The sequence below is a fragment of the Lepisma saccharinum genome, chromosome 2 (assembly GCF_977018435.1).
Source record: "Lepisma saccharinum chromosome 2, izLepSacc3.1, whole genome shotgun sequence".
NCBI lineage: Eukaryota > Metazoa > Arthropoda > Insecta > Zygentoma > Lepismatidae > Lepisma > Lepisma saccharinum.
Genome location: NC_139230.1, coordinates 212,610,100 through 212,623,454, shown reverse-complemented (window position 1 = coordinate 212,623,454; position 13,355 = coordinate 212,610,100). Strand labels below are relative to the sequence as shown.

Here is a 13,355-nt window from a genome sequence, read left to right as displayed (position 1 = left end):
TTCAGTAGTGTGATTTGTGTGTGTGTGTGTGTGTGTGTGTGTGTGTTAATATTTTTGGCTTTGGTATTTATATAAAATTTCTTGGGGTTCAAATCAAAACTCTATACTTAATAAACCTATGACAGGTTGTACAGGATAGCCTACATGCACAAAGATAGAATAAGTATTGATCCACTGAAGCACTGACCTTTCACAATTGCATGTCTGCACAGGCATGTCGTGATGTGCATGGAAAGGCATTGACCTAATACCATGTGTCATGTATTGATCTTGTATAACAAACTAGGGCAAATATAAACCCTTTGTTCAATATATTAGAAAATTCTATATATTGAATCAAACAAACCTATAATTCAATTTATACAAATCTGCTATATTTTTGTGTTTTTTTTTTTTAAAAAAAATAAGAGGAGCACTGCAACAACACATCTGTACTCCTCAGCCACTCTCACAATACTAACTGATATGTAATACAAAAAGCTCTTGCATCATAATTTGTTGCACAACATAATGCAAAAGCTCTTGCATCATAATTTGTTGCACAATGCAAAAACTCTTGCATCATAATTTGTTGCATAATACAAAAGCTCTTGCATCATAATTTGTTGCATAACATGATGCAAGAGCTTAGTTTTAGGTGTGGGCAAAGAAAATATCAAGAGGGGCATATTTTTAACAAGCTTATGGACAACAATCTGACAGAAGTGCCTTTTGTAAGTGTGGACAAATCAATCTGAGGGGGCTCATCATTTCACAGGAACTTCCCGAGGGCATTTTTACAAAAATCTTGGATTAGACGGAGTACCACACTTGAGCAAAAAGCTCATATGGGCATGTTGAGCAAGTTTTAAGTGTAGCCAAATCTGCCTGAGGGGGTTTCATCATTTCTCGTCCTGGTTGTAGCATCAATTATACTACTACTCCAGCAGCCTTTCGCCCGCTCCCACCCAGCGATGTGCCTCCGGCTTCATTTCTAAGAGGGTGATTGGGCCCCATCACGACGTTTGTTACAACGTCAGTACGGGGTACGTGGTCCTATCTGTACGTGCACCTTTCATTCGCAATAACCTCCTGTGCCCGTAGTTGCTGTGTTTGTCCTGCTGGCGCACGACCTCTGTGTGACATCCCCTCGGTGCTGCTACGGGGAATCCCTCGTCACGCATTTGTTGTCTCCTTGGCAGGTACCATTCCCCGTCCGGTCCTCTTTCTCTTTTGTTGCACCGTGCTTTGTTCTTGCTGCGGTGTCTCCCCACGGTGTTTTGGGGACTCCCCTTGCGCTGCACCGCCAGCGCCGCCATTTCTGCCCCGAACCATGTACGCGTCTGTTGCCTGTCGAGTGTCACGGACCACTTTGCTTGCATTCTCGGTGTGTTTTTACATCCTACGTCGTCCTCCCGTGGTTCTGCAACCCCGCACTACTTTTCTCGACTGCACTGCTTCAGTCATGGTGTTTGTTTCCCGCTGTGCAATTGTTACTTCATGCTTCATAGCTTCTATTCTCCCTACCGTTGTCGATCGCTACCCTTTCCCTTCACTTGTCTTGCGGGACACTCCTATTTCCTTTGTGGAACCCCATGCGCATGCGTTGCGCAGCTGCCGCCTAGTGTTTTTCGGATGGGCGACTTTGGTGTCCCTTTTGACTTCGTTTGATCCGCCTTTCTATCTTCACTGGTACTGGCTGTACAGAGGTGTGAAGTTCATTTTCACACGTTTTCGGCGTTGTCTAGCTCCTCACGGAGGCATCTCTCGGCAAAGTGGAAGGGGAACTTTCGTCTCTATTTCATGGGAGATATCTGTGGTTTTCGTTTGTACTATACCTTTAGAATCACCCTGTATAACCTTTTTATATTTAAATCATTTCAATTCGGTCCAGGAACCTTTTTTACGGAAGAATTTCAATTCGGTCCAGGAACTTTTTTCCCGCATCAATTTAAATACGGTCCAGGAACTTTTTTCAATGTAACAATACGCAACTTGGATCGAATTTAAATTGTGCGAAAGGTTCCTGTACCTTTACCCTGAACACAAGCCCGCAAGTAGTCAGGGACGTCGGAACCGGGGAGGGGGGCGACTTGCCCCCCACTTATCATCGAGGGGGAAAATAGTATTTTTGCCCCCCCCCCTCCCGGGACTATATTTTTTCCAACTTGTGTTTCATTTTGAAAAAAATGGAAGAATATTTTTGCACTAGTTAAATGACCGTGGACTCACGTTCGCTACCAACAAGAAGTACGTGACGGAAAGATCCATGTGTAGATAAGAATCGCATCCAAGTCTCCTCAAATCAAGTGTGGAATTATCCCCTTAGAAATTCACCGCTTCGATTTTACGAATAGATGCGGTCGGTGTGAAACAATAAACCCACCGATGGGAAGGGGGCAGAGAGCAGCCTCATTTTAAATCTCTTCTTTTCCATCTGCAACTACGTACATTCGACGGATGCAAGGACTCCGAACCAGGGGGCAGGTGGCGCTTCGAGCCTTCTAGGTAAAAAGTTGAAGGTGGGGAAAAATTCGAGACGACGCGTTGGTCTAGTCGGTAGGGCGTCTGACTGCCACGCGGAGACTCGGGTTCGATTCCCATGGTGGGTGATCAAAGCGTCTCCCGGGCTTACCCAGCCTCAAATGAATGGGTACCTAGGGGCAACCCTGGGGGGGGGGGGTGTAAATGCGGTCGGAGCGGGGTGTTGATCACATCACCTCCAAAACGTCCGAGATCGAGAATGTGTGGCTCCTATCCCCACATCCCCTAAATGTGCCTACATGGCACCGTGCTATATGCCGGGGTTAAAAAACAAAATTACACGTGAAGATAAGAATGAATGGCGTTACCTCTCTCTCAGGTCTAAAACTAAGCCATCAGCCCTGAACACGACGTTTAAAACAAACAGTAAACTTTTAATAAATCTATATGGCCAAGAAATGAAAGTTCCTCCCTTGGTTGTTCCAGTATTGCCTGATGTGAAGAAGCCACAGAGGAGGGGCAAGATTGTATTTTTGCTCTCCCCCCCCCCCAGTCAAGCCCTAAAAAATGAGACTATATCTATTTCAACTTATCTTGGATGTGATGAACATTTTTGCATTAGATATGTTAACGTGCACTCAAGTTTCCGTTAACAGAAAGAAGCACGTGACATCGCAGTCAGGTCTCTACAAATCAAGGAATCAACCCGAAGGAAGTCCCTGCTTCTGTTTCCAGTTTTGTTTTGAAGTCTGCCAGGTTTTGGACACAAGTGCGCTCGCATATAACAATACACCGGGGAGGGGCACAGAGGACAGCTTAACTTTAAATATTCCGGTGCACTTTCCGAACACGAGCTTTCATTAAAGACCCCTTGCTGTCAAAAAGGTCATCAGCCATGAGAAAAGGTGCACCTTGAAGTTCTTGGAAATTCAAGTCTAGGTTAATTGCCCCTTCCCTTTCCAAATTTAGACATGGTCAGACGACACAGTTAGTGTTCAGAGTAGAATAACTGCAGAAGACGTGTTTCGGCATTTACTCTGCAAATTGTAGTGATGAGTTTGGATTTCCATCCGCACCAAGCGATCGATATAACTGTGCATATATAGTTTATATACATTTAAATCATTTGCAGAAGGGAGACCGACTGAAAGATCGCGTCACTGCGCTGCAATAGTCGCCTGATATAAAATCAGGAGGTTGGTAAGTTTTACTTCTCTCCTTATGTTTTCCTTACTAATTTATATTTTCTGTGTGAAAGGACATGAAAAGACGAGACGAGACAGACAACTATCGTCCCAATACACCATCAGTTCTCTGCCCTTTTGGGCTTTAACGCTGCAAACTTTGGAGTGTATGAACCACCTCCTCCCGTGGGAGTTTACTGTATGTTTTAAACGTCTTAGACCTCAGAGAGGTAACTCCGTTCGTTCATTCTTATGTTCGCGGGTGATTTATTTTTACGTTGGGAGGTTAGTTTTAGGTGGCAAGATCGAGGCATGATCGATATTTTAAACTTCTCGGGGTGGGGGGAGTGGGGGAATCGCCCCTCTCACCTTCAGTCTTAGGTTCTTCTTTCAAATCTGAAACATCTAAGAGGGGCCATTGATCTGAAAGAAAAAAACATGTAAAGTTCAGATTGATTTCATTCAAATGCAATACCAGGTACCCAGTAGCTGCTACGATAATTACAGATCAAAATATCTAATTTTAAAGCTGTTGGCGTAGCGTGGCGACTTGCACCATATTTGACACCTCGGCCCTCTCCAACCATGCACTATATTTGAAAGTCTTCGTTGCAAAACTTTAGCCTAGAAAAGCTCTAAAATTACTGATAGTTTCATTCTTAATCTTCAACTCTGAATAGCAGTCTGGGATTTGAAAATATCAGTAAAAGGTGAAAGAATAGTTTCTGTACGCCATTTTTGAAGCAGAAATGTTTTATATGTTGAAATATGAAAAATATACCGCTTACAAAATAAAATATACCATATTGGCCCAATCCCATAGATCAGCCAAAAATAGTAGATAAGTGAAGTAAAATAAACTAAATCTATCATTAAATTATTTCCTTTTAACTCTTTCATTCATGTAATTCTTCTTTAGTATAAGACGTTTTCGTCAAAATTATACTATACTCCTTTTCCGGAATATCTGGAGTAAGAGAACGCGAACGCGTCCTGGGCGCACGTTGCGGCTCGTCCAATGAACGCGCAGAGGGGAGGGGACCGCAGGGAGGGGTCGACTCGACTGGTCCAGTAGTTCTGTAGTAAACATGACAGCTCGCAAGCCTACTAGGGGAATTCTGCATTCCCCACCTAGTCTGGCACCGCCCACAAGCTTTCCCCTCTGCGCGTCGCTACTCCAGACATTCCGGAAAAGGAATATAAGCTTTATGAAATGGTAAATGAGAACACGGCCACGGGCAACTTTCTTTGCAACACATCGATCAGAAAGCTTCAGGAACATGGATTTTCTCATAACGTTTGCACATATACTTCGCCCCCTTTTAAAAGTAACGTAACAGTTACAGTTACTTGTTTTAAAAAGTAACTCAGTTACAGTTACTTGCTTAAAGAAAGTAACAGTTACAGTTACTTGTTTTAAAAAGTAACCCAGTTACAGCTACTTACTTAAAAAGTAACAATTACAGTTACTTGTTTTAAAAAGTAACCCAGTTACAGCTACTTGCTTAAAAAAGTAACCCAGTTACAGCTACTTGCTTAAAAAAGTAACAATTACAGTTACTTGTTTTAAAAAGTAACTCAGTTACAGTTACTTGCTTAAAGAAAGTAACAGTTACAGTTACTTGTTTTAAAAAGTAACGCAGTTACAGTTACTTCCTTAAAGAAAGTAACAGTTACAGTTACTTGTTTTAAAAAGTAACCCAGTTACAGCTACTTGCTTAAAAAACTAACAGTTACAGTTACTTGTTTTGAAAAGTAACTCAGTTACAGTTACTTGCTTAAAGAAAGTAACTGTTACAGTTACTTGTTTTAAAAATTAACCCAGATACAGCTACTGGCTTAAAAAGTAACAGTTACAGTTACTTGTTTTAAAAAGTAACTCAGTTACAGCTACTTGCTCAAAAAGTAACAGTTACAGTTACTAGTTTTAAAAAGTAACCCAGTTACAGTTACTTGCTTAAAGAAAGTAACAGTTACAGTTACTCGTTTTAAAAAGTAACTCAGTTAAAGTTATTTGCTTAAAAAGTAAGTTACAGTTACTTGCTTAAAAAGTAACAGTTACAGTTACTTGTTTTAAAAAGTAACCCAGTTACAGCTACTTGCTTAAGAAAGTAACAGTTACAGTTACTTGTTTTAAAAAGTATTTCAGTTACAGTTACTTGCTTAAAGAAAGTAACAGTTACAGTTACTTGTTTTAAAAAGTAACCCAGTTACAGCTACTTGCTTAAAAAGTAACAGTTACAGTTACTTGTTTTAAAAAGTAACAAAGTTACAGCTACTTGCTTAAAGAAAGTAACTCAGTTACAGTTACTTGCTTAAAAAGTAAGTTACAGTTACTTGATTTAAAAAGTAACTCAGTTACAGTTACTTGCTTAAAGAAAGTAACAGTTACAGTTACTTGTTTTAAAAAGTAACTCAGTTACAGTTACTTGCTTAAAGAAAGTAACAGTTACAGTTACTCGTTTTAAAAAGTAACTCAGTTAAAGTTACTTGCTTAAAGAAAGTAACAGTTACAGTTACTTGTTTTAAAAAGTAACTCAGTTAAAGTTACTTGCTTAAAGAAAGTAACAGTTACAGTTACTCGTTTTAAAAAGTAACTCAGTTACAGTTACATGTATTTCAAAAGTAACTGTAAGTTACTTTTACAGTTACATTCTCCTGAAAATTTTCTTGCAACCAAATTACACGAATGGATCATTAATTGTAATAACATATTTTCGGAAGACTAACATGTATTTTGCTTATGTTACTGCTACACTTTGGTTCACAGAAAGTGGCACACTCGTTTGAGTTAGTCCAGCTTGGTCGCCGGAAGTACAGCCGAAGTACGTACGTGTTCGGAAAGGAGCAGTGTTGCTCCTTTTTAACCATATGCAGGGAATTTTGTGTCTCTCAGACTCAAAGAAAAGGGCTAACCAAAAGATAGCAGCGTAAATATTAATTAACTGGAATTTCCACGGCTTTGGCGATTAGCCAAAAGTGGCAGAAAAGCGAAGTAAAATAAATCAAATCAAGCAAGCAATATGTAGTTAGTTGTGGACATCTCTTGTGGGATCGCTTGATGTCAAAGCCCCCGTGCCGGAGTGGTTAGCACTTCGCGCTACAACGCCAGACGTCCCGGGTTCGAATCCTGGCCTGGCATGGATGTTTGTGAGTGTCCATTCATCAATTTCATTACATCATCATTCATCCCCATCTTCACAAATTAGTTAAAAGTGGCACAAGAAGCGAAGTAAAATAAAGCAAATCATCAATCAATCAATCAAAGCTAGCGGGATGATCGTTAATTAGCCCTGTTAATTGAGGAACTATTGTTATTTTGTGGGGGAGATTCTGAGTGCCCATCCCCGTCCCTTCATTTTCCCATGTATGCTGTGGTGTGGCATATGTAAAGTATTTGATAGGTTCAGTCTGAAGCTACCAGTGCCATGGGTTGCTTGTAACTTGGTTGTGAAATCTGCCTAGAGATTTTACATGCCAGTAATGCAGTTATCACTTTCCTTCCTCAAAATTACTACTGCAAATCCTTGATCATTGTCGGATTTAGCGGGAGGGCACGGGAGCACGATCCCAAGAGATAAGATGACTGACTATACTCCATCCCGGGAATCTCTGGAGCAAAGCTAAGCATTACAGTTCAGAAGGGGAGACAGCAAGTGGGCAGAGTGAAGCTGTACGCGCTGCTGCCAAGGCTGGTAGCTGCAGTCGCTTTTCCCCTTCCACGCAATCCCGTGCCCCCAGGTACCCATTGATTTGAGGCAGGGTGAGCCCCAGAGCCGCTTTATGCGGGTACAAGGCCGGAAAAATTCCAACCTTAGATCATCCACCCAGGGAATCGAACCCGGGTCCCCCCGTGTGACAGCCAGACGCCCTACCGACTGCACCACAGCAGCAATTACGTTAACTTGTTCATTGATGACACCTAGCTAGGAGAGTATTCTAGGTCAAATATTTGCGATGTTGTGACTGTTTCTCCTAAGGAAATGAACTATCTAGCTTATCCCTTTCATCCTGTAATCATTGTTAATGCAAGTGACACAGAACTACTTTTTTTTTCACAAAAATGTACTAATGCTAATTTTATGATCAAAGGGCCCTTGAATTCGTTACCGGGTCACTCCACGTCAATTCATCCAGGCCATGTCACCCACCATCCCCGATTTTGATGAAATTCGGTATACTTATAGAACTTTTGATGCTGATTACAAAAATGACAACTTTTTTAAAATTGGTCAAAGGGTTCAGAAGTTACGCGCTTTTTAAGATCTCCGTGTACGCCACATGCGGCTCCACTTTGAATGACACGCATTAGGTTATAAACGATTGTATCTTCCCTCGGGTTTGCCGTAGAAACTTCAAGTTTGTTTTCTTTTGTTCAGAATAGTATAAGCTTTCATTTAAATAACGTTTCAGATGAATGCATCAATAAACATGTATTTTTATATATAGTTTTATGTATTTTTTTAAAAAAATAAATGACTAACTTCAAGAACGAATTATGCAATGCCCCCCCTTCAATTTCCCCCCAATTTTATATGTAGGTAGCTCAGAGTGTGTACTAATGCCTGATGAAAAAATTGGGATGGGCGGTTCAGAGACAGGGTGATTAAAAAATCATTTGCATAAAATGACATTAAAAATAAATATTCTTAAAAATTAGCACAAAACCTGAAGTACAATATGTTTCAAGCTACAATATTCAAAATGTATGTTCACTATGTGTGAATGTAAGCATAGGCGTAACCTGGCGGGGTCAAAGGGAATCTCTTGCCCTTTCCCAAATTTATAGATTAATTTAAAATTTTCAAGTAATAATTACAGTGGAACTCATATTGAAGTTCCTCGATTTTACATTTTCCTTCATTTTGCATTCAATCTTGGTGGTCCCAACATAGTAAATTGTTTAGAAAGTTTCTAAGATTTTACATTTTCCCGCGTATTAATTTTTTTCAACTTGGTCTCCTGGATAACGTAAAATCGAGGTTCCACTGTATCTAAGTTAGTTTCAACAGTCTTCATTTTTTTTCAAAAAAATTATATATTATATAATTATATATATATAATCATTATTAACATTCTCAAGTTTAGCAAATTTATCTTCGAGAACATTCATTTTGTGCATTTTATCTCAATATGGAAGTTCTTTTTTGGCTACTCTTCATCGGGATACGTAATATGACGTAAGAATTAATACTACACATTTGTGCTGATTGAAGTTTCTTTTTTCAAATTGAGCTTTTTCGCCACATACCACAGAAAATATCCTTGTGACGGGATGGTTGGAACAGAATAAAATACTTGTATAGACTTCTATAGTATAAAGCAACAAGTACGACAATTATGTACCAATTCCGTAGAAACAGTATTCAAAGCATAAATTTCTTAGCAATCATCTAGGGTAAAATGACAACCCACAGTACAATGTGTCAGCGATTGCAAAGTACTACAACAGTACCAGGAAGTATGCACTATTTTGAACTTACAGGTTCCGTAAGTTACTTTTTACAAGTAACTGGGTTTCTTTTACAGTTACTGTAACAGTAAAATACTGTTAATGATCATTGATTTGTGTAAAAGTTACACAAAATCAATGATCATGAAGACTTCCGTGTTTTACTTATGTTTCTAGTACATAATATGTATTCATATATTTACATTATTACTGCTAATAAATTATGGAAAACACAGTCAGCTTTGCTTGAACGATTATAATTAAAAAATCATTTGTATGCTGACCATGGTGTTTTGAATATGGTGTCATTGATTCTACTTGCACCTATTTCTTTCTCCCCCATTCCAAGTTCAACAAGATCCAAAGATCCACTCCCTCGACAATGACTTTTTCCTAGCTGGACAACAACATTCCAAACGAACACAGCAGTCTACCAAAAACAATGGAGTTTTCGCATGCAATTAGAAATGAATTACAGTAAAGCGTGGATGTTCTAAATTTAGCATGCAACAAAGCATAGCTTCCTTGCCAACAATTCCAAGAAAATCCTTTCACGTAGCATCCGGAGAAGGTACATATTTTATTTTTATAGTCTTGAACAGAATTGTCCAATTTAGCTATTTCCCTACTGCAAAAAGTAACTCTGTTACCGTTGTTAACGTTACAGGTACTTACTTTTAAAAGTAGCTAGTTACAGTTAGAATTCCTAAATAAAAAGTAAGAATTCCTAAATAAAAAGTAACTGTACTTGTAACTTTGTAACTATTTACTTCGAAACACTAGTTGTTTAACAGTCAGAGCAAAATAGTATGTGCTGATGTAATATGTTTTGTATAACTGTATGGTTAGACTTTTGTGAAGAAGTGGCTTTCCGAATTCCAACTGTAAACAGTTATGTTGTAGCATGTGTGTGCATGACTCAAACTTGTTTGTAGGATTGCTTCAAAATTCCACGTGAAAATGGAGATGCAGCTATTAAATTCTCGCATCCACTTGATCCATCAACTTCCTACTACTGGCCACAAAATATTCTGTGTCCAGTGGACATTAACAATAAAAATGTATGAACATATGTACTTATTGATAAGTCAAATACTTTAGTGTGTTTGGAATGGTCAAAATATCCATGTAACATGTGAACGGCACAATTTATAGTACACGATATTTTGGCAATGCATAGAGTACAATTTTTAGGTACTATCTTAATGGGTGTCACTTGGAAACTATCTTCGGGTTGAGATAATCACAAAGTTTTCCATCGCATAAAAATAGTGTCCAGGATTATTTGATAAATACATTTGAAAAACCACAATTATTACTCTTTATTCGTTTGTTCCTCAAGTGCCAGGAGGATAACAAAATATATTTAACTTCTAAATTTTAATTAATATATCAATTCGGTAGTGGCAAGTGTTTCCTTTGCCCCCGCCAGGTTACGCCTATGCTTACATTCACACATAGTGAACATACATTTTGAATATTGTAGCTTGAAACATATTGTACTTCAGGTTTTGTGCTAATTTTTAAGAATATTTATTTTTAATGTCATTTTATGCAAATTATTTTTTAATCACCCTGTCTCTGAACCGCCCATCCCAATTTTTTCATCAGGCATTAGTACACACTCTGAGCTACCTACATATAAAATTGGGGGGAAATTGAAGTGGGGGGGGGGGGCATTGCATAATTTGCTCTTGAAGTTAGTCATTTATTTTTCTAAAAAAATACATAAAACTATATATAAAAATACATGTTTAATGATGCATTCATCTGAAACGTTATTTAAATGAAAGCTTATACTATTCTGAACAAAAGAAAACAAACTTGAAGTTTCTACGGCAAACCCGAGGGAAGATACAATCGTTTATAACCTAATGCGTGTCATTCAAAGTGGAGCCGCATGTGGCGTACACGGAGATCTTAAAAAGCGCGTAACATCTGAACCCTTTGACCAATTTAAAAAAAGCTGTCATTTTTGTAATCAGCATCAAAAGTTCTATAAGCATGCCGAATTTCATCAAAATCGGGGATGGTGGGTGACATTTTCACAAAATTCTGGATGATTTGACATGGAATGACCCTACCTTGTGGTGGTATAGATCTATTATTGTACAATAAATCTCATTCAATTTGAAGGTCCAGTCCCGATTGGTTTATCTGAACACAAACTAGACAAAAAACGAACCTTCGTAATTGAGGTTGTGTGTTTTAAGTCCACTTTATGCACAGTAAGGCTAATCGGGACTGGACCTACAGTTTAAAGTGGGATTCGAAACACTTGTGCCTCCAACAGGTATCGAGCCTGGGATTCCTTGATTACAAACTGACAACATTACCACTATGCCATCAGGGAGGCCACGAACCCTTGTAATTGTTTGATGTGAATATTGTATGCGTTTTTAAGTCTACTTCATGCACAGATAGGGTAATCGGGACTGGACCTACAGTTTTAAAGTGGGACCAAACCACTGTGTGTTTCCACAATGTATTGAATCTGACTCACTCGATTACATGGCGAAGGGGTTTCCATTACGCCATCAGGAGGCACTGCATATATTGTATGTTTGAGGCTGTTTTAATATCTGTAAAAGGCTGTACATTACATTTACAATGTTACACCTTGTATGCCCCTTCCAGGAAAAATTCTCCATCCACCTATGTCCGTAATGATTGATGAGAAAATAGTGAAAGAACATATTCTTGGAGGTAGGAGAGGGTTTTTTTTTTCCCGGTAAAAATCTAGGAGTGAGGCAATCCCCTGAGTATAGGGTTAAAAATTGTATGGTTATTTTATGTGTATGTATCTTTACAGGAATATGGATGAACATGAACCTCTGAACAAGGAGACTGACACAAATAAGGACCTGAGCTCCAATGGCTATCTGGATACCAACATGCCTAATTTCTGTAAACAGACTGAATTTGACAAACTCTATTTCTACAGCAAGCCAGAGAAGCCTAGTAAGTGCAAAAATATCCTATGATTAATACTTATTGTTTTTTACATTTTCATCATGGTTCTTAATTTTAGTAGATATTAAAACACACAAGAATATTATCTGCCCTCACATTCAATTGTTAATGATTTTTGCTGTTTTTCTCATGAAATGGCACAAAGAAACTATCAGATAATGTTAATGTAAATATTTTCTTACCAGGGTTATGCCAAAAAATTTTTGACCAGGTGGGCAGGAGTTATATATTAATAAATGAGGGTGGGCTAGTATATACACAGCTCAACTAAGATGAAAATAATACCTTTGCACACTCTCAAACTATGTGAACACTCATGTGTTTTCTCCTTCTGTTTCCCCACCAGTTGCACCCAGTGTTGTCATGTGTATAATTTCCTTTCCTTGCTATTTTGTCAAAAACTGCAACAACGTTAAATATTGCATCTCTATTCTTTTGCTGTGTGTGTTTTTCCCCTTCACGATGACAAACACTTGGCACAGACTAAAGGTGACGATGATGTGTTGAAGAATACATGACATTTCGGCAACGCAAGGGGCAAGATTACCTTATGCTCCCTCCACTCACGTACAGTTGAAAATTGGATGAACACACCAGAGACTTTCTCTCACCTTGGTCAAGCTGTAGATCGTATGATTGATTGATTTTTTATATTATGGGCACATCAGCACATACGTAGGCTATTTTTGCCCATAATGCAACATGGGGATAAACCTCTTAACTGAAACAAAATTGAGGACAGGCTCATAACAAGATTGATTGATTTATTTTACTTTGCTTTTCTGCCATTTTTGGTTAATCATGAAGATGAGGATAAGTGATGATATGATGAAATTGATGAAGGGACACTCACAAAGAACACCCAAGCCCAGGCTGGGATTGAACCCTGGTACCTTTGGCATCGTAGCACACTGTGCTAACCACTCTGCCATGGAGCATAGCAGGCCCTAACAACAATATAAAACATTTGTTAAGAACTTCCTAACTCAGTTTTTTAAAACAATTTATTTATTCATTACTTAACAAGAACTAAACTATACTGTTCCTGAGGACTAAAATCTCCTTACCTAAAAAGCTGAGACTGTAAAGGAGCACTCAGCCCACAGAAGGACAAACACAGTACAACACAACCTCACAAAGGATTGTTATCCTGGCTGTGGATCCAGGCGCCAGCACCTTGTTGGCTTGCAAGAAGCAGTTATGGGGGTGTATGTTGACTTTTGGCTACCCTCTCAGGACACCCCTTACATGCCCATACATTGTATGAGATTCAAAACCAGGTG

At 38.8% G+C, this 13,355-nt stretch overlaps 1 protein-coding gene across 1 annotated transcript in view; it reads left to right on the top strand.

Annotated features, from left to right (window-relative positions):
* Positions 1-13,355, top strand: part of LOC145984298 (prestin-like) — a 117,192-nt gene that overhangs the window by 47,790 nt on the left and 56,047 nt on the right. Inside the window, exon 2 of the mRNA XM_083117941.1 lies at positions 11,912-12,060. Within this exon, the coding sequence (XP_082974067.1) occupies positions 11,912-12,060 (149 nt within the window). The remainder of the gene's footprint in view (positions 1-11,911; positions 12,061-13,355) is intronic.